Source organism: Rissa tridactyla, chromosome 4, assembly GCF_028500815.1.
Source record: "Rissa tridactyla isolate bRisTri1 chromosome 4, bRisTri1.patW.cur.20221130, whole genome shotgun sequence".
Taxonomy (NCBI): Eukaryota; Metazoa; Chordata; class Aves; order Charadriiformes; family Laridae; genus Rissa; species Rissa tridactyla.
The window spans coordinates 90,644,753-90,664,864 of NC_071469.1; the positions used below are offsets into that span (position 1 = coordinate 90,644,753).

At 44.7% G+C, this 20,112-nt stretch overlaps 1 protein-coding gene across 3 annotated transcripts; it reads left to right on the forward strand.

Annotated features, from left to right (window-relative positions):
- Nucleotides 1–541: 541 nt before the first annotated feature.
- On the forward strand, nucleotides 542–19,189 carry WFDC1 (WAP four-disulfide core domain 1). Of its 3 annotated transcripts, none has more exons than XM_054201403.1 (8): nucleotides 542–553; nucleotides 4,052–4,202; nucleotides 10,450–10,645; nucleotides 11,239–11,322; nucleotides 13,213–13,353; nucleotides 14,551–14,592; nucleotides 15,433–15,507; nucleotides 16,459–19,189. In XM_054201403.1, exons 2-7 carry the CDS (start codon nucleotides 4,080–4,082, stop codon nucleotides 15,489–15,491), a joined length of 645 nt encoding a protein of 214 aa, XP_054057378.1. In that variant the 5' UTR covers nucleotides 542–553; nucleotides 4,052–4,079; the 3' UTR covers nucleotides 15,492–15,507; nucleotides 16,459–19,189. The 3 variants fall into 3 exon arrangements, with proteins under 3 accessions (XP_054057378.1, XP_054057376.1, XP_054057377.1); XM_054201401.1 differs by lacking the exon at nucleotides 542–553 and adding an exon at nucleotides 3,617–3,734; XM_054201402.1 differs by lacking the exon at nucleotides 542–553 and adding an exon at nucleotides 3,782–3,869.
- Nucleotides 19,190–20,112: the final 923 nt, after the last annotated feature.

Sequence of the window (20,112 nt, forward strand, 5' to 3'; positions counted from 1 at the left end):
GTGTAGATAAGATGTAGTTTAAGAGAAAATGGCAGTTAATTTTCTCTCTTGTAATAATAGTTTTAAAAACATCATATGTCATCAAATGCCTAGCATTTAAAGTAACACAACGCAGAAATCTGCTTAGCAGTAAATTTTCAATTTCTAATTATTGCCAGTGGCCATGTTGGGTAAGATTTGTGTCTGATTCCTATAATTGCTTCACAAGCTGCTAAGAATGCTTTATACTAATAGTTGGAGCTATAAACCTGACAAGAACTGCTTTGTTAAACAAGAAATTCTTCAGAAAGTCAAAGCTGCTTCTCTTTCTTTTTTTTTTTTTGTTTCGTTTTATTTTCTGAATGGGCCATTTAAAAGTGAACTTGATAAGACATGAACTGCTCTGTAGCGGGAGCGAGGAGCCTCCGTAACTGAGTGGACTAAAGTTCAGGTGTGCACTGGGCTCCAAACAGGAGGGCAGTGGGGATATGAAATGGGCTAAAGCTATCTTGCAGTTGTCCTGTGATGACACAGCCCTGCCAGAGACTACCAAGAAGAAGAATATCCGGAAAAGGTGAGAAATATTTCTTTCCATTGTTGCCAGCTAAAGAAATTTTTCTTAATCCTATAAAAAATGTAAAATCTCTTGCCTAGTTTCCAAGACAGACTGGAGGTAGAAGTATGTGAGGAATGGAAATGGGTGGCATGAAGAATTCCCTATTGAATGTCAGCATAGAGCATTGAAGCACAGAGCCTGAGCCGTTACAACTCTAGCAGTTTGGTGGAGCGGAAGGAAGAAGTTCTCATTTCAGCAAATCACCCACCCTGTGCCTCAGTTTCCCCAGCCGATAGTAGGGATAATCCGGTCCAGGCAGCACTTCGGGTAGTTAAGGTGAGATGGTTGTGTTCAGGAGGCCTAAGTGTTATAACATCAATATTCATTTTTATGTAAAGACCATGACCAGCTGTTGAAGTTTGGTCCTGCAGGAGAATTCTCGCTTCTTTGGTATACAGTCCATGAACTGTAATGCACAGATCCTGCTTTCTCCTGGGTAAATGTCAAAGCTGTCTATCTGCCAAAAGAAAGGCCAGTGAATGGTGGCTGACGTAGCTATGAATCTTTAGAATTAGTTGCTCCAAGTCCAGATTGCAAGTATATGAAACAAACAACGAAAATTAAATTAAATTAGGAGATTTATCGCAAACAGTTTTTGTTTCATGCTGGGTTGGGTTTCAGCAAGAGCACAGACAAGTGAAATATCAGCACAAAGGTATAAATTAAGTAGAAAGAAAAAAATCTTGTTATTCTGTGCAAGCAGTCATGTCATTTGTCACCTTACAATACAGGAGATGGGACATCGGTGGGAGCTCCTGGTTGTGCCCGAAAGGTGCTTTATCGAGGTGCAGATGTTAATATTGCAACAAACAGGGGAGACTTGTTTTTAAAAGGAATTGGAGGCATCCTGTTGTGTCAGACAAAGTTCTCTGAGCAATAGAAAATAAAGCCCCAAGCCGAAGTCTTACAGTAGTGATATATTCCTCTCTGGATGTCCTGAAGGTGTCTGAGTGCGCCTTTCACTAACTCCAGCACAGGTGCTGATTTCAGATGACATTCAGGTGAGATTTGGGTGGAGGTGGCAGTGAGTGACCCGTAAGTGCCGAGCTCTGCCTTCATCTGAAGGTAACACTTCAGTCATTAGGGAGTCACTTTGCATAGCTGTAGACTGACCTGTGGACGTGAGTTCTCCACAGTTGTTGTTATTAAATGCAGAAGAGAAGACAGCCTGGAGGAAATGACCTATTTAAAGGAAAACTGGGATAAATACTGTTTTAAATGGGTGACTACAGCTCTGGGAGAGAGGAGAACCAGCAGGATGGTACAAAGCAGGTGCCAGGGACCTGGAGCCACGCTTTCTGCTGAGACGCTCTTCTCAGCAGCCTGGCGGAGAGTCATGAAGCCTCTGTGCCGTGAAAGACTCTACAGCCCAGATGCACGTTCCCTGTCCCCATCCATGCCTGAAACAGCTGTGCCATGGGGTCCCCCCAAATCCTGCCAGCCCCCGAAAACCGTGCTCATGCCTTAGGGAATGACTGTCATGTTATTGCAGGAACAACCCGTGGATCAAGCAGTGATGAAGGTTATAGAAACACAGAGTGGTATACAGTCATTGCATCTCGATAGAAATCCCTTCCAAGAGACTTGCCATTGGAGCTCCTTTGGGAGTCCATAGACTCCACGCAGAGGCAAGGCAGCTTGCTCTGCCAGTCCCAAGAGGACCTCCTTATATTGCTGCAGCTGTCAGGGAGGTGACTATCCCCAGTTTAACTCTTCATTCCCTTTCCCCACCCTTCTTTCCCTACTTTCTGCCCGTAACAGGAGTCCCTACTTGGCTTTTCTCACCAACTAAATTCGCTGGCATGAACTGAGCAGGTTTTGTTGCTCAGAAGCTTTCTACAGCAGTAGAGATGCGGACAGGACTGCCCCAAAGCAGTTACTGCTAGAAACCCTGTAAGCCCCTTACCTTTAAATAAATAAAATGCATTCAGTTAAATACAGAGCTTTTAAAACCCGCACCTCACTTGTTCTTCAGATTCCCCTCAACATATTCTGGCAAGCTTGGAGATGAAATCCTTTGGCCACCACCTACACGCAGCTGTCGACACTTAGGCATGGATCAAAGTGACTCGCTGCAGCTTTCTGGTATAAGGAAGAATCGGAAGATCTTTTTGTATTTGTGCACAAGGTCTGACGCTGCTGTGCAGACCCCTCCTGCAGCAGGTATACAGTAAACCCAATGCATCCAGCGAGTCTCCACCGTGGTCTGCGAGGCTGTACTTGGGGAAAATAGTAAAGGCAAGCCGGGCATAGTGCTTGTATCTCAGCTAGCTTTGTGGTTCCGATTCTTCCTTCGTTCCAGGTGGAGGCTGGACAAGCTGCTGGAGGAAAAATTTATGGAGGATTATAAAATAAACAGCCCCCACATTTGGCTCAGGAAGCCCTGAACAACATTACTGAAGGCTGTGAAAGTATATGCATGCATACATATACATTTACATATACATATACAAATACATATACATATGTATAGATGTATCTATACTCGTGTAAATGTAACAGTTACCCTGTTCTCGTACTTTTGCTTTGGCACCTGCCTCTGTCCCCATCCCAGGCAGGATGCTGGGATGCTTTCAGCCTGATTTCATAAGTCCATTCTTGTCCTTCAGGCACTTGGGTGTCTGAATGGCCACGTCGGTGTCTAATACCCCACGTCCAGCCTCTCCGTCTCTCCCATTGTCAGGCACAGGCTGACTCATGTCCCCTTCCTCACTTTCCATTTGGTCATGTCATTTGTAAATGGTCTTCCTTCCCTATTCCCCACCCATGCATATGGATTTATTTTTTCCTCAATGGCCACGTCTTCCCCTTCTTCGAAATCATTGGCAGAAAGCTAACGTCAACTTGGTTTAATTAAAGCCCCTGCATGTTTATCATGTCTTTAAATCGTTTCCTTCAAGCAATCTTCGTATGAAGTTATCACTTTGTCAAAACATGATCCAAAACCACAGCTCGGGGCACAGTGGGAAGCACACAAAGGGAGAGCCGAGTAGCTTGGAAAGTTTGGGTGAGCCGTTTGCTAGAAGCTGCCGAGCCCACCCCTCCAAGACCTTTATTTCCCCCTGCGGCAGCTGTCATCTGATCCCACGCTTTGGCTTTGAATGGGGCTGTCTGAGGATGCCAGATGTTGGGAACAAAGGTCTAAAAATAATCTTTCCAAATAATCTTCCCATCTATCATTCAAGGAGAGCATGTGCTTTGTGCGAACATGTGAGCCGAGAACCTGATCTAACTTTGAGTAAAGAAGTTCAACAGCAGCTCCTGGCTTCTGCTTGTGGGCTCCTTTTTTTTTTCTTTTTTTTTTTTTCCCCTTTCCCTTCCCAGAAGCTGCGCAGCGAAAAGCGGCTCTCACCAGCGATCAGCGCTCGCTCTCCCTCCCTCCCCGGCTCCCTCCCTCCTTGCCAAGACTCTGAATCGTCTGGATCCTGAAAGCCTCCTTATTTCATCTCTCCTTAGGAAAGTGGATTCCAGGGTGCTGTCAGAGATGCATTTCTGTAAAAAGATCTTCACTGCAGCCTTGTGCGTCTTAGTTTTGCTGCTAGATTCGGGCTGTGCAAGGAATCTCTGGAAGCGTGCTCTACATCTGAAAATGACGGAGAAATATGATGTGAGTAAACTGCAGTGGGGCGATTTGGGGGGAGATGGGAATGCTCACTGTGAAAAGGGAGTTTTCTTTACGTGTGTGTATCATTTTAGAATAAGAAGTATTTGAATCTGCAGGCTGTCTCTTTATAAAAGGGTTGCATTAAGTTTCCCAGGCTGTACTAAACTTTTGCCACCTAGCTGCTGCAATGGGAAACTTGGAAAGCATGCTTGGAACAGCGAGAAGACATTGGTATGGCAGCGTCACTGCTTTTCCTAGAAACTGCATAGGGCACCAAGGGAAGGGTGGATGGGGAGAAGGGGAATGCAAAACCTACATGTCTGGGGATAGATTTAGTGAAATAACATGATTTATTGCTTAGAGGAGGGTTCCCTGCCCGGTTCCTCCACTGCCTTTTGGGGTAACTTTGGGTAAATGTCTCCAACTCCTGGTGATACTGTGTGCTAGAGGGATAGTGGTATTGCCTGGGGTTTTGTAAATCACTGGAGCACAGAGACCTCCAGATCCACGGTGTCGAGTAACGTGCTGGTCACCTAAATGGGCATAAGGAGCTGATAGAGAAATCCCTTCTCGTGGCTGTGCCTTGCCTGGCATGTCCTCTAGGAGCAGAGGTCCCCTCTGCTGCCCACACCCTGGCAGCCCCTCAGGGGCACCGTCTGTCCCTGCCCGCTTTTGGCAGACCTGCGTGGGGTACGGAGCGCAACCCCCAAACCTGCAATGGTACTCGGAGCAGTAGTGCTGGAATTGAAACTGAAGCAGCAACAGGTTACTGTGAGCAGAGAAAACGATGGTGCTGGGTCTTGTTCTGGTGTGTCTGGGACAAAAGGCCATTAGAAATGGCCATGGAGGAAACAGGGAGGGAAAAAAAAAAGATAGCTTGACTTTCAGGACATGCTGTTTAGAAAGAAAAAAAAAAGAATCTGAAATTTTGACTTACTCCATTGAAGTCCCCTGAGAAGCCAGCACTGATCCAAGGCTTCTGCCCCTTGAATCGCTCAGGTGCAAGCCCCAGCCAGTCCGTTTTCCCGTGCTCAGGCTTGATTGCATCTCCCAGGCATCGCATGTGCATGAACAGCTCCTTGACATCACAGAGGGATTCCTCCACCTGTTTTCTGCTGCTGCATAAAAAAGCTTTTAATTTAAAAAGGATCTTTTTTTTTTGACCAGGACATCTAGAGTGATGTCAGGGGACAGCTACGTTTGGTTTGTGCGATTGCTGACTCAGAAGTGTGACGTGTCTTTTGCCCGCGCTGAATGAACTGAAATAGGGTGCTCTTGTCTCCTTGAAATCTTGCAGAAAACATTGTGCTAACATTTGAAAGGCCCCCCAGTATTTTACAACAAGAAATTTTCTTCGTTGTAGCTTCCCTTGGGACAGGGTATCGTCTGGTTTGCGCTTTAATTGGAAAATGGTGACATGAAGAGCTGTGTTGGTCAGAATCACTCACTAGAAAGTGTATTTATTAGTATGTTCTTCTGTCATATTTCAATGTGAAGCTCAAATTCAACAGTAGCTATGAATTAGATGACCCAGAGAGATAGGACGGGAGCAGAACAAGAATTTACATGTTGATCTTCAGATAATGTGCTCTGTAGAGGCACAGAGCCCACTCCCCTGAGGATATATCCTCTTCTTTCAATCTGCAGCTCTTCAAAGGACTGTTTTTTCTGGCAGCCATGAACCCAGGTGCTACTGCTCTGGCAAGCTCAGCCAGAATTGCTCATATTGACAGAAACATCTTATCTAGGGAAAAAAAAGTGCTTTTCTTTTTCCTTCTCCTCAAAGCCTTGTAAGGAGGAAGGCGTCCGCTCTCCATCCTCTTATCCACCAAGAGTCTGTTTTGGCAGCCCCTCTTGTTTCTCAGAGAGATGCTTGCTTTTCTACCATCCTCCAGTTCAAAATCAGAGGCTGTGGGTGGAACAGCTGATTTGTGAATCACTTGGACAGAGGGGTAACAGATGGATGTGCTCACGGCAACGTGCAGCCCTGCAGGAGATGGGCCATAGACAGCCCTATGGGACCCCCAGAAGGACGTGGGCAAGGTCTGCAGGGGGAGGAGGTGGTGAGGGGTGGGGAGTTGACTGAGAGTGATGTTGTCCGAGTCCAAAAAACCTGAGCCTACAGTAGGAGGAGTGCATCCACCAAGCTGCTGGCTGCAGAATGATGAGCAGGTGCTACGATGAGGAGCTGGCTTGAGGTCTGGCCAGGAGTTTTTCATTCAGAACTCTGAGGAAGGGCGGGTGGTTGGCAAGGAGGGGTCAAGTGGGAAAGGAGAAGGGAGAAAGAGGAGAGGGAATGCAGCGAGAAGAAAAAACTGGCAGTCACAGTGGGATGGAGGAGCTGGGCTTCCAGCTTTTAGCAAATCCATGTCTTTTACAGCCAGAGGGACGCTTGTCAAATTTAGTGATTTGCAGCTGGTGTTCTGCAGCCCCTGCACAGGCTGTGGACTCTTCCCAAAGGGCAGAGGGAGGGACCTACCTGGGAGTGGGCTTCAATTCATTATCAAGACACCCACATGTCTATTGGGAAAACCTGGGGCAGTCTTGATTTTATTCCAGTCTCGACTGCATCAATCATTTTAGAAAAAAATCCAGCCTTCTTTTAAAGATTTCCAGAAATGAAGAAATCCTTGCAGCTGCTGTAGTGTTCTTCCAGAAGTGTATTTACCTCAGCCTCCCCTTTGAAACCTGCGTGCACACATATAAATCTTGCGCTGTATTCCCTGCTTTCCAATCCTCTAATCACTATTGTGCATCTTCTTTGAGCCCACCCTAATTTTGCAACAGTCTTCCAGTACTGCAGACACCAGAACCAAAACTACGCATCCAGAGTCAATAGCAGGAGACTATTATTCCTATTATTTTTGTCTTTTCCTTCAGATTATTTAACCTTCCTTCAGTCTGTTATTTGCAACTTTGATCACCGACGATTTGTGTTTTTCCAGGTCTCTGACAGAAATATTGGAGGGCTCTAAATTCCTCCCGACTGTGTATTGTTTCAGAGAAAAGGTGGTTTATGGCCAGTGTTTGGAAATACCTGCCAGGGGCAGAACTGGTGACTGGAGGCTGGGAATAAACCTCCCGCGTGGTCTCGGGGGCGGCCATGCAGAATATGAATGAGCAGAGAATTGTGCCTTGACACAAGCCCAGGGTCCAGTTTCAGGCACAAATAATAGAAGAGAGCTGGGATATTTTGGAGGCAGGCTGCATCCCACAGTTACTATTGAAAATATGAGAGTGAGCGATTGCATTCAGCTTTGTCCTAGTCATCTTTACTGACCTCCAGGGTTCCGCGGCTGAACTCTGAACTGTTCTCCTTACTTTGTTTCTGAGGCTCTAAGGCAGATATTGTCATTAAAATGATTTCAGGATTCTCCATGGGAAAGAGAACTTTGCCTCCTGCATTGAAAAATATACTTAAAGGAAGAAATTTTGATTGTTGTCACAATCTGTAAAAATAATAAATGTGAGCTATGCTCAGAGCCAAACTGTGAATCCTGGGAGAGCCTGTAACCCATACCTGGAGACATCCTTAACCAGGCTAATTTGGGAATGAGGGAATCCTGTTTCCCACTGGGCTGGTTTATGCATACATAAACTAGTGGCAAGGGTTTTATTAGATCAAACGCACAAAAAATATTTTTTGTCCGTGAGGTTTTGAAAGAAAGGGGTTCAGAGCAATAGGTCATGAAATGGGCAGGGAGGTCATGAGGTACAAGTTATTTGGCTAAAATTGTTATATTGTTCCCAAACGGAAATCTCATTCGTTGAGTCAACCGTTCATTGCAGTTTTGGCTTCTTGGTTTCTGAATCATCTGTGAAGTAACTGCAGTAATTGTTGGTTGTTGTTGGGGGTTTTTTTTCATGGATCCATTATTTTCAGGTATTATTTTTGTCACATTTCAGTCTGCAGCTGACATTTCAATTAATAGAATAGTAAACTGTGACCTTCCAGGACGAATGCCCCTCCAACGAGAAAACCTGTTAAGTGTTTGGAACTGCATAGATTTTCTGTTAAATGCTCTCTTATATCCCAAAACTATACTTGGTCCAAGCATTTTCTCTATTTAAAATACAACATCAGCAAAAAAAAGTTGAACTTGCAATATCTTCAATTCAAAAGCACGTTATTTCAAAACTGGAGTGTTTTCAGCTTTTGAGGAATGGGATGACGTGATAGTTTACACCTCGTTTTACACTTTAGCCTTGAAAAATCATCAAAATTAGGAAATATTTTTTTTCAAACCTATTTTGTTGTTTAAACAGCCTATCAATTCATGGCAAAACAACCTCATGGAAGGGATTTTGAGCAGTTTCTTGTTCACTGAACAGAAACAACTAAGGAAAAAGCAAAAGAAAATTGTTTATTGATATTGGGAACAGGGCAGGAGGCTGTCATTTGTGGAAATATTAGGAATTCTCCGTCCCACACACAGACACACACGCGCGCGCGTTATTTAACTGTTATAGATAGAACCAGGATATGGATTTTCTTTAACGTACACGTTGTAACAGAAATGAAAACTTTTAGTCATCCGGACTTTTCTCTATACTTCTACATTGGCTGACACTCAATGGCTGTGCAACCAGGCAGTGGAGAGGCTTTGCTGCTCTCCATTTCCCCCTAGCTATGGCTCAAAGAACGGAGGTCAGCTTTGGTGTAAAAACCACCCTTATCAATACAATTCTACACGGTGTACCATATGGAATTTCTCACATCAATACCACAAAAAATGTACATTGTTATTTCTTTTGTCCCTTGGGATTGCCTTCATTCCCTACATTACAAATTCTCCCAAGGGAATGAAGATGATCTTGTTTTCACCGTTGTGATAATTGATTGCTGCTTGGTCACGCGTAGCAGCAGAGGCCAGCGGTCAGTCCCCAGGACAATGGACCTCCTGGGGCCTCTCCTAGGACATTTTCTTGGACAGTTAAGTGTGGGGACATGCTGTTTTGCAAAGGCACACATGCTCCACAGGAGCCGTTGGGAGATTTCAACAACGAGGATGTAGCAGCATGTAGATAAAGTGGGATATTAGTCTCACCCCAAATTTCTCCATAGCCTGATGGTGAAATTTTCTAGAGACCCCCTCGGGGACAGTTGCACCACGTTGTTTCTTGGAAAAACCACCCCAATTGTTTGTCACTGATTTCGAAACAACAGTGATGAGGGCACGTACATGTAGGACTCTCAAACTCAAAAGCCTTATAACGAGTGCATGGCAGCGCTCGCTTCACACCTTGGGCAAGATGCTGATCTCTTTTAAGAGTACAGATCCAGAATCCATTTTTTGATTTGACTAGAGCTGATTAATGTGTGTTAATTAATCTGAGAACCGTTCGGCCTTTCTGAGTACGTTGTGCGGCTCCGGGGAGCTGATCTCCAGCCCGGGGATGAGTAGTTTAGCCGTAGGTGAGAAAGGAGTGGGCTCGGTGATTCACCTCTCTGCCGGAGGGACTTCCTTCTTGCTAACATGCTGCCAGTGTGAATAATACTTGAATGCTGCCTCTTATAAATGTTTCTGGTAAAATCCTGTGCCTGTTAATCCACTTTAAAGCTCTCTTGTCCTTTCGGTGTGCAGTGAGCAGCTGGGATCCTCTCTGCTGTAGTCAAACACAGACTCATTTTCTTTGGGATTAAACTGACATCACCCACCGAGATCTCGCCCAGATCATCTCATGTTTTAGAAATGGCTTCTAATTTAACAACCCAGGACCCCACAGTGGGCAAGCTTGAAAGACTTTGTACCACTCCCCTATAAGTTCTGGTCCAGAAGAAGGTGATGAAGGTAGAAAGAGGAGGCAGGTGCTACGTTAGTTCCAGGTCCCTTTGGGAACATAACCTTAAAACAATACAGCGTCGTCATTTCCCCTGCTTTACTATCAAAGTGTTTTGGTGTGCTCGTCATGATGATGCCTGGAGTCTTTCTCTCTGTTTTCCGGACAAACATAAAAGACTTTAAAGGATTTTTTTTTACCTCCTCATTGTCATTACAATAACCTTAATTATAAAATGAATTCCACACAATAGTTTGGTGGTTTGGTGTTTCCAAAGCAGTGAGCTAAGGTGATAATACAGCTCACTCTTCAGTGTGCTGAAGACAGGGCTGGGGGAGCTGAACAGTTAATTCTCCTCTCTAATGAATACTTGAAAACCACTTTGAAAACCCCTCTTCTGTTTCAACTGATGGGATGTTTGGTATTCACCTTATGCCAAACCTTTGTTTCCTTTTCTTTTCTTTGCAAGGATTATGAGTACCCTCTTCATTCTCACAGTTCCCACTACCAGAAGAACGACCGCTGCCCCCCACCGCCCCAGACTTTGCCCGACCGAGCCTGCGAGGTGCCCAGCTGCCGGTCAGATTCAGAGTGTGAAAGGCACAAGCGCTGCTGCTACAACGGCTGCATTTATGCCTGCCTGGAGTCCGTACAGCCACCGCCAGGTAGAGTGGACCCAGCGATCAGACTGGTAGAGGGAAGCATGCAGAAATGATGGTAGTCATCCCCATGGATTGGGTCTCGGATGGGAGGCATGGTTTGAGTGTGAGTTGAGAATAAAGCTTCAGTCCCACACTTCTGATTTCTGGGATGATTGCTGAATCAAAAAATTATCTAAGGCCAGCTAGTGTTGCATAAATTCCACCAGCACAAATGCTAGAAATCATTTGAGGCCATTTATTTTTCCTTGGGATTATATATTCAGGAAAAGAAGTAATCCCAGTCTGAATTAGTGCTCACAAACGTGAGGCAGCCATCTCATCTGATCCGTGCCGTGGGAACGGAGGATGGGAAACCACAGCTGCTTTGGCCTTCATGGCACCAGGTTCTTGTGGCCCTGGATAACATCCGTGGCTCTCTTGCCACTGGGACAGCAAGAGCATGAATGTTAGGATTTTTCTGAAAACTAAGATCCATCTTTCAGGAGCCTGGCAGCCTCGTCACTGGCTGTTAGAGGAAATTTGTGACTTTTCCATAACTATGTGCCCTATGGCTACTCCACCTTGACTCTGTGGTTTCTTGTTTCTGTCTTTTACAGTTCTAGACTGGTTGGTTCAGCCCAAACCCCGCTGGCTGGGAGGAAATGGGTGGCTTTTGGATGGCCCAGAGGAAGTCTTACAAGGTACAGTACATATCACTGTCTTCTCTTCTCTGTTCTTCTCTGGGACAGGTTGCCCAGAGAAGTTGTGGCTTCCCCATCCCTGGAGGTGTTCAAGGCCAGATTGGGTAGGACTTTGAGCAGCCTGGTCTAGTGGGAGGTGTCCCTGCCCAGGGCAGGCATGTTGGAACTAGATGATCTTTAAGGTCCCTTCCAACCCAAACCATTCTATGATTCTATGATCTGTAATTATACGAAGGCACTAAATAATATATTCATCATACACAGGGCTTGCCAGGAATGTTGGGATGCTGGATCTGCTGGGATTTGTCTGGAGTTTCCATAGGAATAAGACTGTGTGGTGCTGGGGGCTAGCTTCTGGTGCAGTAAATCAGTTGCTTTTTACGGATATGGCTTGTCCAGCAGAGCACTAGGAATACTGCATGGAAGTGGAACTTGAAATAAGTAGAAATATATCTTTTTTTAAGACAAAGGCTTTGTCAGCATACATGTATTTTCTGCCAGCTTCCTGATAGACTGTGGGCGGACTTGGATTAGGAGACTTTTTAATGCAGAGTGGCCTCATTGCACAGATGCCTTGGGCTGGGGCTGGGGCTGGGGCTGTGGCTCTTGGGTCTGAAGGCTGCTTTGAACAAGAGCCCTGGCAAACTGCTGCAGAGTTGTGTCAAGCTGACATGGAGCTGGGAGCATCTAAGCTTGGGAACTGCTAATGCGATTGGGCTTTTCAGGATAATTCCATAGAGAAAGGTCTTTTAATGAATTTTTTCCAAAACCTCAAATTGAGACAAGGAGGGAGTGGGGAGGTGGTAAGAGTTTTCTTCTACGAGACATTCCCAGATGTATGTATGCCTGATGTTCTTAATTTCTTCACGGAAAGGCTATTCCAGCTTTTGATCAGACACAGGTAGTGCCAATAAATTACCTTCTTTGGTTTTATACAGATGGTATCAGACTCGCTGAACCTTGACTCTCATCTATTATGGAAACTCCTAGTTCTTCAAGAGAAAATTCTGCCTCCAGCTCACTGGAGTTGCACTGCTAGAAATAAGATAAAATAGGTTCCTCCTCATCCATCCTTGTCATGCTTATATTATTTGTTCTTATCTTAACACCTTCATCTCAGCTTGAGGGAGTAATTAGTGAAATAAGAACCATCAGTCATGGCATGAGAATTACAGCAGAGGTCCTTGAAATTAAAAACCTGGCAAATGAAAGGGCGGAGCGTCCCTGTGTAGTCTGTACGTTTAATGGACACAAACACTGCCTGTGAGTCCTGCTTTGCTGTCTTATTCTGCTTTGCACTTGCTGGATACCCAGGGTCAAGGCAGTTAAAGCCTCCGTTTGTAACAGGGGGTGGTACTGCCTTGCTCCGGTGTGAGTCACAGCTGAGGTTTAAATTCATCACTAAGTTAGTGGGTGTGGAGCAAAGAACAAAGCAGCAAACTGACAGTGTCCTGGTCACGTTTCCCTGATTATTATCACCCAACCTGAAACACTGGCTGGAACAGACTTATGGCTGCTTGGAGGGTATAGCTGCTTGGAGGGATGACCCATCAGTGCGAGCGTGGTGGGCAGGGGTGGTCTGTTTTCACTGCTCTCCGGCCCTCGCACAGACCTTGCACAACAGGCTGTGGTGAGGGCGTCCTTACAGGTAGTTGGGCTGACCTGCACTCCCCATATCAGGTGAGACACGTCAGTTTTTATGTGAGGTGTGAACTGGATCACCTGCTCTGCCTGGCTTCTTTGGAGGTGTTAGCTCCTTGGTACCCTTGCATGGGAAGTGGTCTGAGATCCTGTCTGGAGGAGATACAGAAGAAGGTGGTTGTCTTGTCATATTTTGGTTACCTGTGTGTGTTAAAGCCATAATTTATGACCTGCAGGCTTCTTTTGCAGCTGAGGCCTGCAGTACCACTGAGGACGGAGATGAGCCTCTGCATTGCCCCACAGGCTACGAATGCCATATCATCAACCCGGGTAACACGGCTGAAGGAATCCCTAACAGGGGCCAGTGCATCAAGCTGCGTGGAAATCCAGGTCAGTTAACTGGAAATCTCCCTTCCTTTCTCATTCTGTCATGCAAACACCAGTAAGGGACAGTGTGCTCTCGCTGGCTTTGAAGGAGACCTGGTGGTACATCTGCTCCTCCTGGGTTTCCTGGGCAGCCCAATGTCCCACGGCAGTGTGTGACAGCTGGGCTGGGAGACAGTCCCCACTCTGCAGCAATCTCAAGTCTCTAATGCCCTTGATGTTGGCTGAGCTCTGGGAAATACCCAAAGCAGGGGACACGCTTCTTGTTTGCTCTGTATGCCAGTGTCCTCTGGGATTGTGTAAGCAGAGCAGGTAGTAACCTGCATGTGCCATTATTACGCAGCATGAAAAATAGAAATATTTCTACATTACTACACACTTAACTAAGAAATAGGAGTTTCAAATTGCAGCTTTGACTTCTGCATCCAAAACGTTGTTCCCTTTGTTCTGCTGACACACTTGCCCAAGAAGGGAACTTACACAGCCCAAGCTATTTTCCAGGAAAGCTCGTAACATGTCTAGGTATGTGTAACTTCATTGAATGGCAGGATATGTGTCTGCACTGGGCTACAAATCTTCTCAGTGTAGAGACGTGAGACAACAGTTTTGCCATCTGGTCACTGTAAAAGTCAGGGGCAGCATCAAACCAGATCTCTGAACTGCTTCCATAAAAGACCAGGACTTCTTCCAGGGCTTTTTGATCATCTTTTTAATTCTTTGATAACTTTTTCTTTAATAACATCTGTAGTAACTAATGTAATGTATAGCTGTGTGGCTCAGACACTAGGTATGTCTAAGAGCTTAAATAACAATATAAATGGTAAACAGAAAAACCTAGCTGGAATTTGAATTATGTAAAACACTAATAGATGGTCTGAGATTTGACCCACATTTTCTTTCATTGGAGAAAGTCTGTGATCCTTGACTCATAGTTACTGAAAAAAACATAATGTGGTAGTGGCCAGCAATTAACCACTCTCAGGGAAAGTGAGTTGTGTCCACACAGTTGAATAATCTAAACAGTTTTATAAGAGGTTTATAGCAGCCTACACTACTTCAGCTACAGAGATCTTTTATTTTCCTGTTTGTGAGGTTATTATTTCTGTATCTGTAATTTCTTTGTGCTGCACACAGAAGGCCGTAGTTTAACACAAAGGGTGAAGGCTGACTGGATACGTTCTCAGTACGTACCTTCTTTTTCAGATGGACGCAACCTGAGGCATAAGTATTACAAGGAATATTTTGGTAAGCCACTGGCATGAAGTGTTTGCTCTTATTAAGCCTTATAGTTGCTGCATTGCACACAAGGCATTTGCTGCTTATGAAATGAAGGTTTGTACATAGCAAAAGGACATACTTTAGTCTCAACTCTGTATGACTTGGTCAAAAGATCTTATTTTAAGATCTGCAATGCCCTGGTTGTAGACTCTTGAGAATCATTATCTCCAGCTGTGACATAACGTGTTAAATGGTGCAGCCGTCTGCCAGGGGTTCCCACCCAAGGGGTGGGAAACACCCAATCCAATAATTTTTTGTTATTAAATATATTTCTGGAGCTTTGTTCATGGTGCAGGACTCCTTGCAGATGAACGCAGAACTCTGTCAAAAGCAGCGTCTTTTGCCAAGAGCTTGCATTGTGGTATGTGATAGGAGATGACTGGAGCCCAATGAAACAGTCATCTGAAACTACAAGAGGTGTCAGGTCCCTTGCACAAATTGGTTGACATGGGCCTCAAAGAAAGGAGAAGGATCTTCCAGAAGAGCTCTTTTCTCAAGGCTTCAAAGCTCTTGTTTTCTGCTAATTCTTGGATCCAGAGGGGGACAGTCAGATCAGATTGGAACTGGTATTGAGATTTAACTGGGCAACATCTGTGATATGATAACATTTACGAACAGCTGAATTCGGCCAGTTTAGCTGATAAAACTATGAGAGGATTTCCTTTCCTCTGTCCAGAAGGCTACCACAGCCCTCCCAGAGAACTGCTAAATAATGAGACCAGTAAAACTGTACTGCTTAGAGGATCTTGAAGAAACATTTGCCACAGACTAACTGAAAATCTAACTTTGCTGGTATTTGTGTTACAGGAAGCAATTCCAACAATGTGGTCGGCTACGTGAAAAACCAACAGAAGCATTTAGGCTAATCAGAAGTGTGCCTGGGTAAGTGTCCTGTGAATAAAGGGAAAGCTGGGCGAAAATAGCTGGTGCTTCGTATGCAGTTATTTTTAAAAATGGTTGTTTGAGCATGAAATTACCTCCCTTACGCCAGCATAAGGACAGCACCTTAAAACTACGTACAGGTGCATACCTCAAGGCTCCATGAATTGAGCTGGAACACCTACGCCAACAAACAGATGGTGCTGTAAAAGTGTCCCGAGAACCTGTGGCGTTGGCGATGGAGCTCTGCAAACTGTCTGTGGAGAAGTTGATACCTTTCCCAACTCTTGCTCTCCCCCTCCCACTTTTTATTGTAATTTCACAAGATGCACCTGATTTCTTTGAAGAACCTTTGCCTTGTGGGTGTTTAGAGGTTGGAGTGATTGTCGGGATGAAAACTAAATGTTGCAAAACTTTGTGAGCCCTAAACTTTCTGTTTAGGGGCTTTTTCTAACGCAGCTGCTCCTGCAAGACAAATCAAAAAGCTCTTTATTCTGGACTGATTGCAATAATGGTCAGTCTTGCAAATCCTTAGGCATATGGGTGATTTTGTGGGGTAACTTTATGCGTGTGAACAGTGGCACTGGACAGTGTCACCCACTCATGTGAGTAAATGTACTTGTATCTGGCCAGAGCGAAGCCGGCTGAAAAAGCTCCAATCATTTTATCAGGCTTCGAATTAGGCGAGAATGAAAATATTTGTTATACCAATGGTTCTGTCCTGAGAGAGTTTTCTCAACACTTTCAGCTTCGCTTTAAAACTAACTTGAGCTTAACTGGCAGTTAAGAAAACAAAGCAGTTCAGTGTGTCTTTTGTGTACCTACGTCAGGCTGACTGTTAAGATCACACAGCTACATAAGGACAAGTTCTGTGCAAACATCCCAGGAAGGATAAATATTTTAATTCCTTTTTTCTTTTTTTTTTTTTTTTTTTTTGGTTTGATTTTCACCCAGCTGGACCATTCTGTTAAGCAGCTGTCAAGGAATGCTTTACCCAGCGGTATTCTGTTTTGGAAGAATTCTGGTCCCAAATCTCCGTGAGCACGTCTCCAGCATTACCCCGATCCCTGCCCACCAGTGATAAAAAGACTTCGTTATTCAAGAACAGGATAAGTCTAGATTTTAAGCCTATCAGCAGGGGGAGAAATGTGATCCCCTGCAAGAAACGACACTGTTTATCAGCTGCCCTTCTACCCGTGAAATGTAAATACCTCTGAGCAGATCCCTATAAGCCACAGCACCATTATCAGGCTGCTGGAACAGAGCCTGCCCTTTCTGTGCGTATTATGTGACTGATTCAGATTTCATGACCATGAACATAACTCAGTATTATAAAAATGAAGTGACGTCAGGATTGTACCTAACTATCACATCTAAGTTGCGTTAAAATAGGCAAGAATGTAGGACTAAAGGGGCTCCCTGGATCAAATCCAGCGCCTGCCTGTCCCGAACAACTACAAATAAGCCTTTTCATAAGCTTAAAGTTGGAAGAAACCTGCAGGTTTATTCTTTTCCTGTTGATACCAAGGGTTCACCAGGTTCAACACCCAGTTTACAAGGCTGCACCTGAAATCTTAAGAATTTGAGGAACTCTGAACTAGGAGCAAAACAGGTTTTATAAATATTTTTTTTTTTAAGTTACTTTCCTTTACCTTCTCAGTCTGGTGAGCTGCAGATTGAGAGCCAATGTTGGAATAGATTTCTTTCTACAATATCTAAGCAGACACGCTTGTGTGCCAGTCTTGTGAAGTTGTTGGTTCCAGCCAGCACAGTTAATACTCACAAAATGTACGTCTGTGGTTTCGTACCTGCGAAACCTCAGCAAGAGGGCTGAAGTCTGGATTATTTGTTGCATGTATTAGAAAAGAAAAAGCAGGATAAATTTATGTGATTAAAAGGATTGCCTGGCAGATGCGCAACTGCTTTTTGAAAGTCCTGTACCTTTATGTTGACTTTCATAAATCCTTAAGGTCAAGTAACTTGCATTTGGGCCTTACAGCTTCTTTCGGCTGTTTGGCATTATAAAATGGAAAACACATTTTCTACGAATGTTTTCCTTTTCTGTGGTAGTCCTAAAGGGACAGTTGCATTTCATTTTGACAAATCTGCCAGAATTGCTAAGCAAAAGCAGCCATGTACGCTCCCTTGTTTAGTACGTGTCCCCATCTGCATGCATAAAATTAGCATTTTAATATGCAGAGTAGTAGCGGTGTATATAAATACCCAATTCACAAATACAAGCGCCTGCTTCCACCCCTAAAGTATGGGGTTTTTTTCCGCTCACCAAATGTTTTCAGCCAAAGCTAAGATGCCTATAAAACACTTGATACTTTGCATATGACTTTTGCAGCTGGAGAGATGAAAGGTGCCAAACTGCCCTTCTGTTTCCTCTCACAAACAGGCACGCTCCTTGATGCTTTACAGAGCAAAGGAACAGATGAAGGGCTCCACGTTTTCCTAAATATCTTCATTTGTTGAACTCCGTTCACTTCTTTGTGCCTTTGTTCCAAGTTCTAGGCATTAAATGCAACTCGCGTATTCGGACAGAGCTATTTCTAGGATTTTATCATATACAATCTCTTAACTCCTGCTGAGACACAGGAGTCTGTCCATGTTTTATAGTTCCAATCTCAGTTTAGGCCAGAAACTTGCTGCTTTGCCACTGACACTGCTTGACAACTTAAAGCAACGCAGCTCATAATGAAAGTCTTAGTGCAGCCTTGCTCCTTGGTGCTGCTCAGCGAAATGGGTTGCTTTTTGTCAGCGTTACTTTTTGCAGAAAAATCAAATGCTGATTAAATGAGCAAAGCACTTCAGTGGTTACTGCTAAGTCGCAAAGAGCTAATGCCAAATTGTTCCGTTTCAAAATAAAAAAAAAAAATCAGTGCCTAAAACCATCAGAGGATCCAGTTGAAAAACATGTCTTGAGCATTAACAAATTTGCAAGATTAAAACTCCAGCTCTCAACCTGTTCTTGCAAAGCATCCAAGAATATGCTTCATTTGAGCAGACACATTCACTTCAGGGACTGCTTTGTTGTAGCTACAAAAGCACAAACCTGACCTCCTTGCTGGATGGGATGCAAAAGGAATTTTTAAAAAAGAAAATTGACAAATTCATAATTTGTTGATGAATTTCTGTTTACTGGGTGTTATCAAAGACATCACCCTTCCTTGTGGTGCTATAATGCTTGGGGTGTTTTATCAAGTTAATTCTTTTCAAGTTATTAATTGTCAAACTCGGAAACAAAAGCCACAAAAGAGACTTGTCTAAATGCTGTGTTCTCAACGCTGACATCCATTACACGTTGAAAAGAAAACACAGACCAAATGAGTTGTCCTCAGCTTATCTTCTCGCCAAAGACGAATGGCTTGACAACAGTCTTTTGAAGCACAGTAGGAAATCACTAACGTAGGTTGTTTTTAATGTTCCCCTGTACACTTTAAAGCATGTTTGGTGCTATAACAGACTTCACGTGTATCACTGTGTGCTAGCAATGCTCCTGGCCTTCCGGATCCTCAAGCGCTGCCGGCGGTGCCACTGGAGCTGCTCTGCCTTGCAGCAGCCGAGGATCTGTGGCAGCCCCAGGCAGACCCTTCCCGGTTTGTGTCCCCGGTGCTTAGACGTGTACACGTTCTGCCACTTCGGTGCTCAATAAAAAATCAACCAGTGTATTTTTCAACTCCGCCTAGTTTCAGTTGTGTGTTCTTGACGTACGCTTGGCTTTGAATTATGAAAAAAAGGACGAATCTTTCAAATCTTAGTTGTTGGAAGTGCTCAGAAACCATACGCGCAGGGAGACAAAAGTCATTTTGTCCTCTGGAAGGGAGGCGACAGACCCGCAAAAAACATCTACCACCAGTGTCCCCTTCTAGAGGTGCCACCTTTGTGGGTCAGAAGCTCACTCGGTTCTTGGCACCTTCGTTTCTATTGCCCAAACAGGAGCTGATGGACACTACTCTAAAGAGGATAGTGATGGTGACCCAAGTAGAAGGTGATCCTTTTATTTGACTGGGCATTTTCCATGTTGATTCAGAGGTGTTGTTCAATGCCGGATGGGTTTGAGCTGCCAGCTCAGGCAGTTTGCACTGCACAAGCAGCTGCTCAGAGAGCTTTGCAGGAGGCCAAGGCTTGCTTGAAGGGTGGAAAAGCAAACCAAGCCAGAGGCCAGCGTTGGGCTGGTGCCTACTGCAGGATACCAGAGCTGAAAGAGGAGCCTGGCACTGAGAGGCCGGGCGGCTGAGCACTGCATTTCCAGGAGCAGGCAAGACTTCACTGTCCCACCAGCTCCACCCACACCAGTCTCGCTCTACCTGCTCAGCTGGAGAAGGTGAGAGTCCTTCTGCATTGCTTCCCTTCTGCTCTGAAACCATAACAGAGAAGTCACAGAGCGAGAAACTGCCTGTAATTTAACCCAGGAGGGAAGAGCAGTGGGTTTCATTGCTTTGAGAAGTTTTCTGTGGTTTTCAAGAAGACACCATCTAGCACTAGGTGTCAGGGTAGCTCTTCAGTCTGGCAGTGAAGTCATCCTTGGGATCACTAGAACTTCTCATGGCAAGGGTCGTCTGGCCTGTTTGGATGGGGAGATGTCTGTACACAACTCTTGCC

What these genes read in the sequence shown, in the direction of transcription:
- WFDC1 (XM_054201401.1), top strand. Translation starts at nt 3,697, where the DNA reads ATGGGGCTGTCTGAGGATGCCAGATGTTGGGAACAAAG. An exon ending in GCCAGATGTTGGGAACAAAG is followed by an intron (nt 3,735 to 4,051) that starts GTCTAAAAATAA and finishes ATCTCTCCTTAG; the next exon opens with GAAAGTGGATTCCAGGGTGC. An exon ending in GTATTACAAGGAATATTTTG is followed by an intron (nt 14,593 to 15,432) that starts GTAAGCCACTGG and finishes TTTGTGTTACAG; the next exon opens with GAAGCAATTCCAACAATGTG.